The 19,614-nt window shown below is 45.0% G+C and overlaps 1 protein-coding gene across 1 annotated transcript in view; it reads left to right on the forward strand.

Moving 5' to 3' along the window:
- Positions 1-19,614, forward strand: part of RGMB (repulsive guidance molecule BMP co-receptor b) — a 44,803-nt gene that overhangs the window by 15,297 nt on the left and 9,892 nt on the right. Inside the window, exon 2 of the mRNA XM_040421576.1 lies at positions 3,492-4,000. Within this exon, the coding sequence (XP_040277510.1) occupies positions 3,492-4,000 (509 nt within the window). The remainder of the gene's footprint in view (positions 1-3,491; positions 4,001-19,614) is intronic.

The following is a 19,614-nucleotide window of genomic DNA, read 5'->3' on the forward strand; positions in this document are numbered from 1 at the left end:
TTTTCAGCTTATGCTACTTTCACACTGGCGTTTCTGGGTCCGCTTGTGAGTTCCGTTCAGGGCTCTCAGAAGCTGCCCAAAACGGATCAGTTCAGCCCCAATGCATTCTGAATGGATAAGGATCCGCTCAGAATGCATCAGTTTGCCTCCGTTGCGCCTCCATTCCGCTCTGGAGGTGGACACCAAAGCGCTGCTTGCAGCATTTTGGTGTCCGCCTGACGATGCGGAGCCAAACGGATCCGTCCTGACTTACAATGTAAGTCAAAGGGGAAGGATCCGTTTTTGCTGACACAATAATGGTGTAATTGAAAACGGATCCGTCCCCCATTGACTTTCAATGTAAGTCAGGACGGATCCGTTTTGACTTTTGCATTATTCTTAAAAAAAAAAAAAAAGTCTCTAACGGATCCGTTCTGAACGGATACAAGCGTTTGCATTATCGGTGCGGATCCGTCTGTGCTGATACAAGACGGATCCGCACCGAACGCAGGTGTGAAAGTAGCCTAATCTGGAATCAGTCATATAATAGGTTAGCAGGAGGACTGGACCTGCAGACTACTGTGGCCCTCCATTAGGGTACATTCACACGACCGCGAATTGCAGATCCGCAACACACCCGCCTGACACCCCTATAGAAAAGCCTATTCTTGTCCGCAATCTTGCGGACAGCACACTGTGCGGTGGTGTGAATGTACCCTTAGGCCTCTTTCACACGGGCGTTGTGGGAAAATGTGCGGGTGCGTTGTGGGAACACCCGCGATTTTTCCGCGCGAGTGCAAAACATTGTAATGCGTTTTGCACTCGCGTGTGAAAAATCGCACATGTTTGGTACCCGAACTTCTTCACAGAAGTTCGGGCTTGGGATCGGTGTTCTGTAGATTGTATTATTTTCCCTTTATAACATGGTTATAAGGGAAAATAATAGCATTCTGAATACAGAATGCATAGTAAAACAGCGCTGGAGGGGTTAAAAAAAACCAAAAACCATTTAACTTACCTTAGTCCAATTGATCGCGGCCCGGCATCTCCTTCTGTCCCCTTTACTGAATAGGACCTGTGGTGAGCATTAATTATAGGTCAAGGACCTTTGATGACGTCATCACATGGTACGTCACATGATCTTTTACCACGGTGATGGATCATGTGATGACCGGAGTGACGTCATCAAAGGTCCTTGACCTATAATTAATGCTCACCACAGGTCCTATTCAGTAAAGGGGACAAAAGGAGATGCCGGGCCGCGATCAAGTTGACTAAGGTGAGTTAAATGATTTTTTATTTTTTTTAACCCCTCCAGCGCTGTTTTACTATGCATTCTGTATTCAGAATGCTATTATTTTCCCTTATAACCATGTTATAAGGGAAAATAACAATGATCGGGTCTCCATCCCGATCGTCTCCTAGCAACCATGCGTGAAAATCGCACCGCATCCGCACTTGCTTGTGGATGCTTGCGATTTTCACGCAACCCCATTCATTTCTTATGGGGCTTGCGTTACGTGAAATACGCACAAAGAGGAGCATGCTGCGATTTTCACGCAACGCACAAGTGATGCGTGAAAATCACCGCTCATGTAAACAGCCCCATAGAAATGAATGGGTCAGGATTCCGTGCGGATGCTGTGCGTTCACCTCCCGCAACGCATCCGCGCGGAAAACTCGCTCGTGTGAAAGGGGCCTTACTCGTATCAAACCTTCCTTCACATACTCATTGTTTGAAGGATGTGGGCTGTGTGACTTGTTACATCTCAGGTTTCTGCAGACTCTCTGAATGTGACAGTTCTTGCAGGCACAATGTGCCGCTCTCCCAGCACTACCATTTTCTGGAGGACGAACGCCCTCAATCAGGGGAGGCCTGCTCTGCAGCCGGTCTGTTTGTTTGGATTTTTTTGCGACCTTTGAAGAAGTGACAGCCTACAAATCTATCTTGTCTGATTGCGGCATACCTTGTTTTTCTTCCAAGACGTCTTGTGAGGGGCAGAGCAGACTTGAAATTTGATTTTCTCCAGTCTGGAGAACTAGATTGTTCGGTCTGTGAGAAGTGTAGCTAGAATTTTCGTTTGCATAGTCTGAAATCTGATATATATATATATATTTTTTCTTCCTCTGTATGTACATGGCTTGGAATATTCGCTTACCACCTGTGTTTTCCTGGCAAGGTTTCCCAGGCTGTAAAGTCACATCAGGGTGGTCAGACCTAATAGCCGCAAAGAATGTATGTTTAGCAGCATTCTTCTTCCAGCGGCCAGCCTGGGTTCCTCTGTTGTACAGAAATGATCAGACAGGGTTGTAAAATGTTTCGGCAGTGACTGCGATTTGGGGGAATCTGAATAAGAAACATGTATATTATTTATCTGATCTCCTGCAATGCAGGCTCTAAGGCTTCATTCACACGTCCGCAATTCCGTTCCGCATTATGCGGAACGGAATTGTGGACATATTTATTTCTATGGGGCCGCATGATGTGCGGCCTGGATCCGGAAATGCAGACCCACACTTCTGGGTCCGCAATTCTGATCCCGAAAAAAATATAACATGTCCTATTCTTGTCTGCAATTGCGGACAAGATTAGGCATTTTCTATTAAGTGCCGGCCATGTGCGGTCCGCACATTGCCGATGTCCGTGTTTTGGGGATCCGCAAAACACACACGGACGTGTGAATGGAGCCTAAAATGTAGAATGAATGCAGTGTGTGAATGGAGATCCATAAATTCTCATGGATGTACTGTTAGAACACGCTCTATGAGTAAAGAGAGATGGAGACCTCTGCAGTATAGGCCTGAAGTCCTTCAGTGAGAGGTGACGAAGTATGGCCTCTTGTCTATAAATGACCGTAGACATTAGACAGATTTTGATTAAAGGGCATCTGTCAGCATATTTTTACCTATGACACTGTCTGACCTGTTACATGTGCGCTTGGCAGCTGAAGGCATCTGTGTTGGTCCCATGTTCATATATTCAAAAATGGGGTCTTAATATATGCAAATGAGCGTCCAGGAGCAATGGGGGAGTTGCCATTACACCTACAAAGCTCTGCTCTCTCTGCAACTGTCGCGACCTCTGCACTTGACAGGGCCAGGAGTGATCATGTGTACACTGCCTAACTGTGTCAAAGTGCAGAGGCTGTGGCAGTTACAGAGAAATGGAGCCTCTAGGTGTAACGACAACGCCCAGGTTGCTCCTAAGGCTCATTTGCATATATGAACACTTCAATTTTCTCAGCAATTTGGGCACCTATGAACATGGGACCAACACAGATGCCTTCAGCTGCCAAGCGCACATGTAACAGGTCAGACAGTGTCATAGGTACAAATCTACAGATGCCCTTTAATCAAAATCTGTCAAATGTCTATGGTCATTTATAGACAAGAGGCCATACTGAGGGACAACCAGTGTTGTAATAAGTGTGACTTGTATTCTATCTTTTGAAGTTTGTCAGTTCTTCAATGTGATCGTTTATAATTTGCGCTTATATTTTTGTCTCCAACAGGTTACAGTCAGCAGCAGACACAATGTCGCATCCAGAAGTGCACAACAGATTTTGTGTCTCTAACGTCCCATCTGAATTCAGGGAGTGATGGCTTTGACTCTGAGTTTTGTAAAGCGTTGCGGGCGTATGACGGCTGCACACAGAGGACCTCTAAAGCTTGTCGTGGAAACTTAGTCTACCATTCTGCTGTGCTGGGGATCAGTGATCTTATGACTCAACGAAACTGCTCGAAGGATGGTCCTACATCTTCTACAAACCCAGAACTTTCAAATGACCATTGTAACTTTCACAGCAAAGTGACCGCAAGAGAACCAGGGCAGGGAGAGAAGCCTCAGCCCAATTACCTCTTTTGTGGATTGTTTGGAGATCCACACCTCAGAACTTTTAAAGATCATTTTCAGACTTGCAAGGTGGAAGGAGCTTGGCCACTAATAGACAACAACTATTTGTCTGTGCAAGTGACCAACGTGCCTGTGGTCCCTGGATCCAGCGCTACAGCTACTAACAAGGTAACTGACTAACGAGCTGTGACTTGCCTTGACTTTGTGGGAGGTGAGATGTACCTGAGGTCAATGGCACAACTTTATCTCAGATGCTGCCTTGGTTTACAGCTAACAGTAGTTACTTGATATATTACCATGAGTGATGTGTAATGCAAGCTGCCATTCATAAAAATGTTGCCTGCCGTTGCTCTACATAAATCCTAGCAACTTGAGGGGATCAATTCAAAATGGCTGTCTACAAGAAAGCCAAGGGAAATGGAAAATGAACATATCTGAATCATGTAGCATTGCATCATATTTAGATAGCAAATTGAAATTAATTTTTGCAGTCAATATTTGTTCAATCTGAAAGTTATCTACATTTGTGCCAACACCTTTAAGTTAAAAAGAGGAGAATGTGGAGCTCTGAATATAGTAGTTTATGCAGGACCTCATATTCCAGTTCCTAAATTGCATGATGGTCAGAAGGGGCTTTTTCCAATTACATGTCGCTCATGAGAGCACGTGCATGCATAGTTTGCTGTCCACCAGTGGCCAAGCATTGTTGGGACTACCCCTGTGATTTAGGACCTCACCTACTGTAGGTGTGTACAAAATAGTAGACATTTGGTGGTCAGATATCAAGCACTAGCCACCAGGCCCCTGTAATTTATCAAACCTTAACGACATCTCTTCAGTCAATTCAGAATTTGCTCCTGCCATCTCTGGCAAAAGACGACGTTGCGGCCAGCCTCGCGTTTTCCCTACATGTTCATGTGATAACCCCTTCAAAACTGCGTATTATATTTCAGACAACTTCTCTGTATTTAAATGAAGGCTCAGATCGATGGACATAGTCTACTGCGACCGGCTTCTGGTTGAAGCAAGGGGTCAATACCCAAAGGTGGATCCTGCCTAAACTACATAGATGTCGTATGACAATATAGGACAGGGCAGATTTTGGTCCGTTTTCCTGCTACATTTCCTTCACCCATGTGAATGGGACGTGCAGAAACCCACGTTTAGCTGTAATGCCTGTTGTGTCCGTAATTAACCATTTCTAAGTTTCCAGCAAGCCTTGTATCCTGCCATCACGTTGGCTCTTGAGCAATTCATATTGGACTACTGCCCTGAGAAACCTCTCACTTCAGACATGTACAAGTAAGGCTACTTTCACACTAGCGTCGGGGTTCCGCTTGTGAGCTCCGTTTGAAGAGTCTCACAAGCTGCCCCGAACGCATCCGTCCAGCTACCAATGCATTCTGAGTGGATGCGGATCCGCTCAGAATGCATCAGTCTGGCAGCGTTCAGCCTCCGCTCCGCTCAGCAAGCGGACAGCATTCGGGTGTCCGCCTGGCCGTGCGGAGGCAAGCGGATCCGTCCAGACTTACAATGTAAGTCAATGGGGACGGATCCGTTTGAATTTGACACTATATGGCTCAATTTTCAAACGGATCCGTCCCCCATTGACTTTAAATGTAAAGTCTGGACGGATCCGTCTGAAGCTACTTTCACACTTCGAATTTTTTCTACAATATAAGGCTTCTTTCACACGACCGTTTTTTTTTTTCCGTTTTGCGTTCCGTATACGGTCCGTATACAGAACCATTCATTTCAATGGTTCCGCAAAAAAAAAACGGAATGTACTCCGTATGCATTCCGTTTCCGTATTTCCGTTTTTCCATTCCGTTGAAAGATAGAACATGTCCTATATTTGGCCGCAAATCGCGTTCCGTGGCTCCATTAAAGTCTATGGGTCCGCAAAAAAACTGAATGCATACGGAAATGCATCCGTATGTCTTCCGTATCAGTTCCGTTTTTTGCGGAACCATCTATTGAAAATGTTATGCCCAGCCCAATTTTTTCTATGAAATTACTGTATACTGTATATGCCATACGGAAAAACGGAACGGAAACACAATGGAAACAAAAAACGGAACAACGGATCCGTTTAAAAAGGACCTCAAAACACTGAAAAAGCCATACGGTCGAAAGAGGCCTAATGCAGACGGATTCATTCTGAACGGTTCCCAAGTCTGCATTATATGAGCGGATCCGTCTGGGCAGACCCCAGACGGATCCGCTCTGAACGCAAGTGTGAAAGTAGCCTTACACTGTCTGATTTATCTGCGTAGAATATCTTATGTTCCTTTATGTATATTGAAGTCTTCATCAAGTCCATAGTAATGTGCGGTTGTAATTCTTCTGGTGAGGCTGGAGAGTCAGACGGAGCCCTGGTGGCGGTGTCTGGACTGTGCCAGGATGTATAAAACTCTGCAGCTTAATGAACTTCTTAAAGAGCCTGGTGGCAGCAGAGGAGAGAAGAGCCTGTCCATGACTGGTCTCCTGTGAGCGCGGCGCAGCGGGGGGAGGGCAGGGACAGGGAACAGCCATTAATGAATAACCTGCTCTGTTATAGTATGTGCTCCTGTGTGCTGGTTACTAGGAAGGAGCTTTGTCACATACAACTTCATTATAATCACTGCTCCTGGACAGGGCACAGCCATGTGGCCTCCTTAGGGTACTTTCACACTAGCGTTTTTGTTTTTCGGTGTTGAGTTCCATCCTAGGGGCTCAATACCGGAAAAAAATGATCGGCTTTATCCTAATGCACTCTGAATGGAGACCATTCCGTTCATAATGCATCAGTTCAGTCTCTCTTACGTTTTTTGGCCGGAGAAAATACCGCAGCATGCTGCAGTTTTCTGTCCAGCCAAAAAATCCTGAACACTTGCCGAAATGCCTGATCCAGCATTAATTTCCACTGAAATGCATTAATGTCAAAGTGTTCTGGCAAAACAGATCCGTTCATTCCGTCCGCGCATGCGCAAACCATTAAATCAGTGAAAATAAATAAATACTGGATCTGTTTTTCCAGATGACAACCTGAAAGACGGATCCGGTTTTGCAATGCATTTTTGAGACTGATCCGCATCCAGATCAGTCTCACAAATGCATCCTTTTGCGTCCAGATTGCCGGATGATGGAACTGCCTGCCGGAATCCTCTACCGCAAGTGTGAAAGTACCCTTAGTATGGAGTCATACAGCTTCTGTCAGAGAGATTTTCTCAGATGTACCTCTGTAAAAAATAAAATCTCGGTATTCCTTCATGTGAAACCGGAGTCATAGAGCGCGACAGTAGCGTCCTCATGGACCTGAGTGGAAGTTCTGTTACCGAGCCGTTATATGTGAATGTGCATGATCCCTTATGCTTGTGACGGTAGCCATGTTTGTGGATGGCTTTGGGGTGTCCATATAACCGGATGTAGGACAGTATTATATCCCAGACCCCTGAGCTTTAGAGGTGAACGTGCGAGGCAGCTCTGAAAGTGGTTGCTAGTGATATACTGCCTAACAACAACTTTTCAGACTTATTGTCAGACAGCCAGGGGCAGACTGCCCATAGACCCTACAGGGAAATCTCCCAGTGGGCCATTGCCAGGGGGCGCCCAAGGCTGCCAGCCGGGAACATAATTATCTAATGCTCTCGGCATTAATAAATGTAGGAGCATCAGGCACTTATGCACCTGGCCGGTGGCCGCAGGAGCCCTTCTGAATTCAACTGTATTGTGTCCTCAGGACGATGATATAGCTTCATACTGTGGTACAGGGGCAGTATTTTGTGCTGTACTGTGGTATTTGGTTGTGCTGGGGCAGCATTTTATGCTGCACTGTGGTGCTTCATTCTGCTGGGGCAGTATTTTGTGCTGCACTGTAGTATTTGGTTCTACAGGGGCAGTATTTTGTGCTGTACTGTGGTATTTGGTTCTACTGGGGCAGTATATTGTGCTGCACTGTGGTGCTTTGTTCTGCTGGGGCAGTATTTTGTGCTGCACTGTGGTATTTGGTTCTACTGGGGCGGTATATTGTGCTGCACTGTGGTGCTTTGTTCTGCTTGGGCAGTATTTTGTGCTGCACTGTGGTGTTTGGTTGTGCTGGGGCAGTATATTGTGCTGCACTACAGTATTGCTGGCCCCGCCTACTTGTGTTGCCCCACCTTTTGTCTGTTTAGACACATCTACAACCTGTGGCCACTTTTAGATTTTTTTCCAGGGCCACTTTAAATTTTTAGTCCACCCTGCAAACAGCACATCATTAGTTTCTCAGAATTGCTAAAGAACTGATGACAGATAGTCTGTGTATTAGTTGTGTGGCAAATAAAGGGTTATCCTTGGCGGCTGCTCTATCCAAGCCACTCTGTAGAGACTGAAGGCTGCATTCATGCTCTATGAGCTCGCCGCCCTTGCAAGGTGTGTGTCAGATGTAAACTCTGCGGCTCGGGCTGACTCGTACATTGTGTTCAGTGTGCAGGCGTGTTGTTGCAGTGGGCTTTGTAACATGTTTCAATCTGTGTGCGCAGTTGTGTATCTTCATGAGGTTTCCCAGCGTCTGCTTCGCTCGAATTACATCACCTTCATACGATGTTGACCTTTTTGTGGGCCATGATGATGATGATGAAACCTATTGATTTACCAGGATACGCTTACCTAAAGTGATTATCGTTCAGATAAGGAGGGTACGCTTCTGTGAAGTATCTGCTGAAAATCATGTGGAGCTGCAAGTCTGTGCATTTATTTATTTTTTGTTTGTTTTATTAGCTTTAATCAGAAGTCTTTTGTCATTTGTGGTTTTCTGTTATGGTCATAGGAGCAGAAAACCGTAAATGACGAAGAGCTGGATCCATCACATGCAGCACCCAGCAGACCGAGGTCAATTATAGGGTCCTTCTGGTTCCCTGCTGTCCATTACTTAAAAAATAGCACTGTCTTGGAAATTTTTCCAAGCAAATATAATGAAATCTGCGTCAGAGGCTGTAATTGCAGATGGAAGACAATACATATAAACCAACACCACTTGGGTGGTATCCTACTAATATATGGGCAGCTCTGATAGGTAGTGTCAGTATAAATCAATGATTGTGGTACTAATCCTTTCCAATTTGCCATACTATATGTAGCTCTTCCAATCATACACCAGGCCCATCGCACGAGTGGGAGTTGAAGAGTAACAGACTTTTACGTTACTGAACGCCACCATCTGCGTGCCCCTGCCACGTGGGTGCCAGCCTTAGCGGCATATCGTTGGCCTTTTATAGCTTGCCTTCTCTTTTGGTTTTCTATGTAGAGGAGCAGTCTGTAAAATAACGTAATTAACTTCTTCTGATGAAAGCCAGTCTCCCTGGTGGGAAGTCGAAAACGTAATTAGAATATTGGAAGCTATTGATCTCGTGTCTGAAGGTAATTTATGGCCGTTTTGCAATTAAACATATTATCCAGCATCACCTCCATGCTATGTATGAAGCAAAGCCAAATACCTGTCATTGCTCATTGGTTCAGAACAAGACTTGCATGTTGTGGGATCCACCGGCCGGAATGAATATCCTGCCCGCTCACCACGGGTATGGATTGGCATGTCGCATAACCCTATGGATAGAAGCTGCCTGTATACAGGCTCATGCACAGGCCCTGTATTGCATTTGCGTCGACTCCCTACGATTCTTAGGAATTTCATGTTCTGCCCTTTGCCACCTTTTGTGAGGCACCATACCCTTTCCTAGTGGCACAGCAGTGCATTAGGCAGACGTATTGACTCTGATAATGGGGAGATGCTTATGCTGTAATATATAACATAAAGCTGATATGCAAGTCCCAGTATACTAAAGGAAAGCTTCAGGCTTAGTGAAAATGAGGAAAAATAACCCTGTGGGTTTGATGTGGTTTAGTATTTCTCCCACAAATTCGGCTACAAAAGGATTGGCAGCCAATAAGCTTGACTCGCTCGGCCATTGTTATTCTCCAGCAATCTATACGAAAAGATTATAGAGAAGTAGAAACCCTTCAACGGATATTCCGGTTACAAGTTATCCCCCATCTGCTGAATAGGGTATACCAGATCATGGGGAGTCTGACACCTGGGACCCCCATTGATCATAAAAACGGGCCCTATGAGCTTCTCTTGAATGTAGCCACAGTAAAGCTTGAAGGAAAAACACAATGCAACAGCACTCAAATAACACAAATAACGTACAATAATGCCATAGAAAAGATTCTGGCGCTTGTTTTGTAAATTTGAGATGCATGTGGAACCTGCACTCCCTGAATTTTATGGTGGCCATTAAGGCACATAACAGGTAGCATTGAGTGTTAGGTTTCCGTCTTAGGGGACTTTCACACTAGCGTTTTTCTTTTCCGGCGCTGAGTTCCGTCCTAGGGGCTCAAATCCGGAAAAGAACTGATCAGTTTTATCCTAATGCATTCTGAATGGAGAGTCCGTCCTTCAGGATGCATCAGGATGTCTTTAGTTCAGTCTTTTTGACTGATCAGGCTTTTCAGAAAAACGTAGCATGCAGTATTTTTACCTCCGGCCAAAAATCCTGAACACTTTGACTGAACGCCGGATCCGGTCTTTTTCCCATTGACTTGCATTAACGCCGGACCTGGCGCTGTGTGTTCAGTCAAACTGGATCCGGCTTTTGCATGTTAAACCCGAACAATGTGAAAAAAAAGTTAAAGTCCATAAATGGCGGATCCGTTTTTTCCAATGCATTTTTTCATTGTGATAAAAATCCTGATCAGGATTCAAATGTAATCAGTTTTGACACGTTTTTCCGGATCCGGCGGGCAGTTCCGGTGTCGGAATTGAACGCCGGATTAAAACAACGCTAGTGTGAAAGTAGCCTTATAGAGATCGCCTTGACGCCGGCAGACGGGCCCAAATAATTTTGTACAAAATGTATTTGCCAAGAATCTCAAATATACAAAATAAGCGTAGCATTAGCACCAGAATATTTTCTATAACTATGGCATTATTGTACTTTTATTTGGTTTGCAGAGTGCTGTTGCATTGTTAGTTTTTCTTTGTGTTTCTAGCCATAGCGCCGTGCACCTGACCCCCTTTTTTTTGTAGTTGTACTGCACAATAAAGTTTGGATGCCTCCGCTCCATTCAAAGAACACTATGGGACTGCCAGAGAGAGCAGAGTGCTGTACTCTGGCATCTAAAGCAGTCCTATGCAGATGAATGGGGGGGGGGGGGGGGGTCAGACCCCCACTAATCCTGACATTTAGCCCCTATGGAGTAATACCCCTTTAAACGTTCCTTCTTTCAGTAGCCATATACTATTCACATCACACGTCAGTGTTTTGGTCAGTGATTTCCATCCGTGATTGTGAGCCAGAACCAGGATTGGAGCCTCCACAGACATAAGGTATAAGGGAAAGATCTGCTCCTGTTCTGTGTTTAGAGACGCACTTGGTTTTGGCTCAAAATCACTGATGGAAAACACTGACCGAACACTGACTGTGTGAACGAGGCATTAGGGCTCATGCATACGAACATATTTTCTTTCCGTGTCTTTTCCGTTTTTCTTGCGGACCGTATGCGGAACCATTCATTTCAATGGGTCCACAAAAAAAACCCTGAAGTTTTGCATTCTGTGTGCATTCCTTTTCAGTATGTCCTTTCCACCAAAAAATAGAACATGTCCTATTATTGATAGGACTGTTTTATTAGGGGCCAGCTCTTCCGTTCCGCAAAATACGGAATGCACTCAGATTTTTAGCGGATCCGTGTTTTGCGGACCGCAAAATACATACGGTTGTGTGCATGCGCCCTGAGGGATTGAGAAATCCTGTTTGCATCCCTTGCTTTTCCCCTATGCCTTGCATGAAACTTTGTGAGGTCTATAAAGTATAGGACCTTATCCAGCGCCCTTATTACATTTATAAGAGACTGTCTTATGCCCCCCCCCATCCTCCAGTGATTCCTTAAGTGCTCTGACAAGTACATTTTATGCCACACAGTTATTTTTCAAGCTTGCAGTATGCCAAGAGCCACCTGCTTTGTCATGAAAACCAAGGACTTTTTGGTAAGAACTTGCAGGATGACTGCCGATCTTCCACACGTGGCTCCTGAAGCCATTTATCGTACCCGCAGAGTGGTATTATGACCAGGAACGACTCCCGGGGATCGGACTGTGTTTTAAAAGACGAGTTATGTATTTTTTAATTATTATTTTCTGACCCATTACTACCTGCCCTTGGAATTTTAATTCTAATTGACAACCCCTTGATATTCCCTCTGCTTCTTTGCTTCCAAAAGGGGCAGTTTAAAGGGGCAGTACACGGCGTTGTGGAATTTTTCTTAACCAAACCAGGGCCAGCACGTTTCACAGCGCTTTACAACTGGGGAATAAAAAAATAAGGAAAATGACAAGTAATCAAAATGTAGAAACGAATAATAAGATAAAAGGAGAGGGGTCCTGCCCATAAGAGCTTACAATCTAAATGGAACAGGAGAAGTAACACAATAATTGCATGGTGCTGTCTCCATCCTGGGGGTCAGGCCCTTGTGCTGGGAAGGGTGATAGTAATAAATCAGTATTAGTATATCCAGTTTCTGAGCAATTACAGGAATAAAGCACCTGTCCCCTCTCCTGACATGTCTGTTTTAGATAAATGCTGGCATTCCTCATGTAATCATTTTATATTACTCCATTTTGTGCCATTCCTCTGTTATTCCTTCTAGACGTTGGGAATGAATTACTAGCCGTTCGCAATAAAGATCGTGTCCCTGTATAGTCTGACACTGGCAGTACTGATTGGATAATATCAGACTGTGTAGAGACAACCCCCCCCATCTGGTAACACCCAGTTGGACCTTTATTGCTGACTGCTGACAGTTCGTTTATAAACTTCAAGTAGAAAAGGTAAAGGGACAGCACAGCTTAGAGTTATAGGAAAAGATGCTCCGGAATCGTTATTACACGTAGTTAGTGAAACAAACACGTCAGGGGAGGTGGCGGGTCGTCTTCAAGGGCAGGACGTTCTGCAACTATATCAGCCTGTCTTTGGGCTGTGGACTGTGGCTGCCGTCATTTATGTAGCGTACGCCTGCCTGTACATATAAGGATTTAAGGTGTTCTTAAAGGGAATGTGTGACCCATCGTTTTTTCTGCTAGTTCAAACCAGATACTGACGCATCCTTTTTTTGTAATCTGAGTTTTTCTGTGTATAGATATTTTTTTTTATTCTGTTTCCTGAGCATGATTATGGTGGCAGCTATCTTACCTGAGCTGTTCTTAAAGGGGTTGTCCGGGCTCTCTTCCTGTCCACTGCTGCGGTCTATGGTCTATGAAATATATTTTTCATCAGACCGCAGATCAGGCCCCCATAAATATCAGGACGTCAGATCAGGCCCCCATAAATATCAGGACGTCAGATCGGGACATCAAATCAGCCTTTCATTTTAGAACCCAATCAGACCTTATATCAGCCTATAGTGAGACCCCCATTACACCTCAGATCAGCCCATAGTGAGACCCCCATTACACCTCAGATCAGCCCATAGTGAGACCCCCATTACACCTCAGATCAGCCCATAGTGAGACCCCCATTAGGCCTCAGATCAGCCCACATAGTGAGACCCCCATTAGGCCTCAGATCAGCCCACATAGTGAGACCCCCATTAGGCCTCAGATCAGCCCACATAGTGAGACCCCCATTAGGCCTCAGATCAGCCCACATAGTGAGACCCCCATTAGGCCTCAGATCAGCCCACATAGTGAGACCCCCATTAGGCCTCAGATCAGCCCACATAGTGAGACCCCCATTAGGCCTCAGATCAGCCCACATAGTGAGACCCCCATTAGGCCTCAGATCAGCCCACATAGTGAGACCCCCATTAGGCCTCAGATCAGCCCACATAGTGAGACCCCCATTAGGCCTCAGATCAGCCCACATAGTGAGACCCACATTAGGCCTCAGATCAGCCCACATAGTGAGACCCCCATCGGACCTCAGCCCACATAGTGAGACCCCCATCGGACCTCAGCCCACATAGTGAGACCCCCATCGGACCTCAGCACACATAGTGAGACCCCCATCGGACCTCAGCACACATAGTGAGACCCCCATCGGACCTCAGCACACATAGTGAGACCCCCATCGGACCTCAGCTCTCATAGTGAGACCCCCATTAGGCCTCAGATCAGCCCACATAGTGAGACCCCCATTAGGCCTCAGATCAGCCCACATAGTGAGACCCCCATTAGGCCTCAGATCAGCCCACATAGTGAGACCCCCATTAGGCCTCAGATCAGCCCACATAGTGAGACCCCCATTAGGCCTCAGATCAGCCCACATAGTGAGACCCCCATTAGGCCTCAGATCAGCCCACATAGTGAGACCCCCATTAGGCCTCAGATCAGCACACATAGTGAGACCCCCATCGGACCTCAGCACACATAGTGAGACCCCCATCAGACATCAGATCAGATTAAAATAAAAACCATCTCTTACCTGTCCTGCGCCACGGCTCCTCTCCACCTCCGGCAGAAGTCGCGTTCCATTGTTTTCCCGGCCGGCGCTGCTCTGTCACCTGACTGCGTGCAGCGTAAGGTCATAGTGCGCGCACTATGACCTTACGCTGCACGCAATGTCCCGAGGCTGTAAGCGGTCAGGACAATGAAGAGCCAGCCGGGAAGACAGGGGAGGAATGAAGACCGGGAGGGTGAGTACTACAATCGCTTGCGGCGCTTCACTCCCCTCTCCCAGCACCTAAAGCATACTAGTGAGCACTTCCATAATCGAATCGCTCACTAGTATTCGCTTTATAAGACGCACGGCCATTTCCCCCCACTTTTGGGGAAAAAGGTGCGTCTTATGAAGCGAAAAATACGGTAAGCTGTGATATCACCTATTGTGAATGGTGCCTATACATATATTCTAATACTGATAATGAGCTGACTTCTGTATAGACCAAGAAGTGGCTCCTTTTATTAGACTTTTTGACTACTGCAAACACTGCAGAATTTTAGGATATTTATTTTTATAGATATTAACATGGAAAATTAAAAACGTCACCAACAATTTTTGAAAAATGTTTAAAATAAAAACGTGATTTAAACAATTGGTCATTTTCTGTTGACACATTCCTTTTTAAACTAGGATTTTAAGGAGAAAGTCTAATGGTCGGGGGTTTCACAGATTGGGTTTAGCACAGGAGACGGTCTGCAGATGGCAATGAAGAAACGTACTAGAGGCTGGAGAGTGGTAGGTCATCTTATAAAGAGCACGAGTGGATGGGTCAGTGTAGTTATGGGGCGGAATAGTGTGTGGCGGCGCGGTAGATTTACTGGCATCCATCGCACCCATTATGGAAGGACACCGTTTTGTTACCAGATGCGAGCTCTCTGTAAGTAACAATGCTATTTACCCACCCACCATACAGATCATTTAATGGAAAGCAAGTTTTAATGGCAATTAAACTCTCATCATGCCAAATGACTTATATAAACCACATGACACAGTTTGAAGCTCATTTGCAAATTATATTGGCTCTAAATGGCGAGTCGTATCCCGTTCCCAGGTCCCCGGCACATGTACACTGTTAAGGATTTATAGCTTATACTCAGACGTTTTAATTGAGCACCCTAAAGATTTCATTTACCAGATGGACGCGAGATACCGACAGCGGCTCTGCCGAGAAAAACAAGCCATTTGCACATACGGGTTTGAAAACGCACTGCGCACTGATAGATCTCTCTGGAAGGAGTGATTGCATTACATGGCATGCTAATAGTAACATATGACCAGATGTCTTGCTTTAATGATCCTAATTGAAGAAAATGATCTTTTTCTAATCATCCTGGGATACAGCAGTTCTTTTACTTTACAGCTGGCTTCCTAACCCCGTTGTGATGTGTAAGTAATTACAGAAAAAAGACGTTCTTTGGAACTTGTTGATCACTTATCCAGCATGGTAATTATGGCCAGATGGAGAAGACATTTCCTGATATTTAATGGCCGGGCAGCATGTCTACGCCGTTGTCAGAGGCTCTGCGTATGCCGTCATTCACAGGGGGATGAGACGTAGGGGCCTACAATCCTTATGGGGGTTTATATAAGAATAAACCAGACGTAAGAGCAGCAGACAGTGTTTTGCGGTTATGATTACCGTCAGAGATATTGGCATTGTCCTATGTTGTTGCGGTAGCCATTTTTGCAAAACGGTAACAGAAATGTTAGGCTATATTGATTAGCTTCTCAGAAACGGATAACATTATCACTTTGCTCTTAAAAGGACAAACTGACAGAATCACGTCCTCAGTTTCTGAAAAATGATAGTGGCGACCGATATTGCTGTACTTCCCTTAAAGGGGTTATGCACCTGGGGGGGGGGGCAGACCTGCAAAGGGAAGCTGCTTCTGGGTACTTCGCTCCACGGCCCCTGCTGCTCCTCTGGGCTCCCTGGATGTGACACAGCCACAGCTAATCGCTGGCTGCAGCGTTGACCTGCTCTCCTTACGTCATGACATGGCCATATGAGAGACGGGGAGCAGGTCACTGCTGCAACCAACGATTGGCTGCAGCAGGGTCAAACAGGAAGAGTTGAAAACCATATATTTAATATGTAATATTATTGGCCTAAGCTGGCACATAAATGTCCGGTAACTAATAAAATCCCAAAAATATTATGTATATAAAAATAATAATAATGTACCTCCAGGGCATGAAAGCAGCAGCATTATCACTCAGCCAATACTACTTGGGCAAGAGCATACAGACAAGGCCGTATACAGGCCAAACTACTAGCAAAAATAGAATGTTAGATATCCGTACCCATAATAGAAGATGCCCAGTTCCACTGGAATTTTGCCACTAAGCTACCGCGATCATGTATGAATCAACGTGGGATCTGAGGGATACAATGATGGGGAGCAGTGCAATCACCACTCCCTGTCATTGCACCCACCCTTACTTACAAAGAAATGCGCTTCGTCACAAAGCAAACTTTTTTGGGTAAAATTTGGCAAAGCAGCCGAATCAAATTTTCCAATAATTCGCTCATCTCTAGTGGTAACCGCTGTAGAAAGCACATAGTAGGCAAAAGCGAGAGGACGGGTGCGGAGAGTTGACCCTCATGAAGCTCCTTCATCTTGTTCTATGGTCCCACACGCTGGAAGCAGAGCGAGATCTGCCCCTATGTTTCACTTCTCCTCACTTGACTGCTCTCACATTGCAGCCTGTTTTCATCAGGGCTCGAGAACTTTATGTAAACTTTTCCATCATGCTTTGTGCCAAGTTTAAAATTAAACTTTCTCCCACTATGCTCCCCACAATCCCTGCATTTTCTGTTCCTTTATTTTTGTTTCACAGCCCTGTAGGATCCTAAAAAGTCTCTTAGCGGCAGAGAGGCAAGACTAACAATGGTGTGAAACTGACAATTCGGAGAGGTTTACAACATTGCAGTGTGCATGCTTACAAAAACACTGCCTTGTGCGGAGAGTCTTCAGAAGAGCATTACCAGTCACATTTACTATGGGCAGGCGTCAGTTGACCTGTTTTTCACACTTTCTACATTTTCCAATGGCAAACATAAATACGGTTGTGTGATTGGGCTGGGCGCAAAACCTTCAGATTTACAAAAGGTTTAAAGGAATTGTAGGAATTCAGAGCTCATTTGCTGGTGTAATTTAGTTGCTATATTAGGGCATCTGACTTTGAGTACGGGCCCTGAAACATATACTTCGCTTTGTACCTTGATGTTACTGTTTTCACAGCTGGTTAGAAGCCAAGGAGCAAATTGTTTAAAAATGGATGAGTGCAGCAGCTCGTCCGGGAAAGAAACTTAACGTAAGTATCGAGGTTTTGAATACACAGCAATTCTGTTTATTAATAATAAATGACCTGGGGAGGGCGCAAATGTGCCAAATATCTGAACATCCGTCTAATGATCAAGGACTCTTACAGGGGTCATGTAAGAGGGTGTCGGCGTCTAAGCAAAAGAGAGCCAATCCTGGCCAATTTAAGGCAACACCTCTAAGTTATCGTATGGCACTTGCCTACTCCCATGTTACACACACAAAACCGTCTCATCATGGAAATGTGGCTTCTTCACCCAAATATAATTCTTCTCTATGCCATCAGCCAGACTTTTTGTAAAATTCTCTTGTCATCATGGAGATGCGGAGCAGTTCCGCGCCTTCATCAAAACTTTAGTTTTTTTTTGTGGCATCAGCAGTACTTTTAGCCATATGCCATCAGCCAGACGTTTTGCCAGGGGTGTGTAAAAATGGCTTGGTCATCGTGCAAATGTGGCACACGGCTTCATCAAAATTTATTTCTGCTGTATGATATTCGTTCATCTGGCCAGCTGTCCATTGTTTTGTGGCTACGGCTCTTAAACAAGGCCATTTTGTCTCCATGGTTACAGACTACAAAGACACTCAGCGTAGTCTGATCCTGCATTCATGTGTTAGGCTGGCCATACACATTAGATGTTCTTTAGCCGGGAGAACGATCAACCATCTACTGTATACAACAGACTTTCTAATTCTCCCCCCTCTTCTTAAGGTGGTCATACACTTTAGATCAGCTGACTAAACATCTAACATGAATGGGGTGTCCCAACAATTGCCAGGTGGGATGAAGGATCAGACATGTTGGAACATGCCTGATCCTTTTATTCTTGAAGAAAATAAGCCAGCACCAGAGTTGTCTGGCTTATTCCCCTCTCCCCTTTGAGGACACGTCTGAGAGGATAAGGGAAGGATAGCTGTTGTCCGAACAAGCGTTTGGCTGACAGTTGTCTAAGATGTGTGGCCTCCTTTTCTCACTTACAGACAATAGGAAAGGAGGCAGATGTAAGGGTATACATATCTGTAGGCTACTACTACACAGGGTAATCTGAAGACATATAGGTCTGAATTGGTTGCATGTTCAAAATGGTAGGATATTTGTAGACCATTTGCAAAGTTGCTTTGCTAAACAGTGCTTACTAAGGTTGACATAGCCTTTAAAGAGGACCTTTCACCGCTCCTGACATGTCTGTTTTAATAGCTTCATGCATTCCCCATGTAATAACAATTCTGGAGTCTCTATTCTTATGGCTCTATGTTGTGCTGTTCCTTTATTATTTCTACTAGAAGATATGAATGAATTGATAGCAGTCTGCAGTAAGGGTACAGAGGGGAGGTAACAAGTTGGAGGTGTGTACCTGCACAGTCTGAAAATGGCAGCACTGATTGGATAGAGTGAGTCTGTGCAGGCACACACCCCCAACTGGTTACCTCCCCTCTGTACCCTTACTGCAGACTGCTAGCAATTCATAACTTCTAGTAAAAATAATAAAGGAATGGCACAGCATAGAGCCATAAGAATAGATGCTCCAGAATAGTTATTACATGGGGAATGCATGAAGCTATTAAAACGGGCATGTCAGGAGAGATGACAGGTCCTCTTTAAGGCAAAGGTGCACATCCTTTTTTGTTCTGGGTGCTGCATTGTCACACTGTTCACAAAACAAAAATGCCAATAGGCGCTTGTTTGCTTTGCCCTATTATACAGGCCAATGCCAACTGAATGGGGATCATGATCAGTCATTCCTCCCTTATTCAGTTCTATTGATTACCCAGGGAGATGGGTATGCCGATAACCAGGCATCTTTCATTATAAAGATTCTTATAATTTCATTTCCTTTCATGATAAAAGATGCAAATCAGCTGACAAAAGAGCACAATTATACAGGTAAGTTATCAGGAGTGAGCACTTGTTCCCAATAATTGCCCAGAAAATCATGCAGTGTAATAGGGGCTTAAGTGACGACATTTCCTCTCATAGTCCTATTCATAAATGATCACT

This window comes from Bufo bufo, chromosome 2, assembly GCF_905171765.1.
Source record: "Bufo bufo chromosome 2, aBufBuf1.1, whole genome shotgun sequence".
Classification (NCBI taxonomy): Eukaryota; Metazoa; Chordata; class Amphibia; order Anura; family Bufonidae; genus Bufo; species Bufo bufo.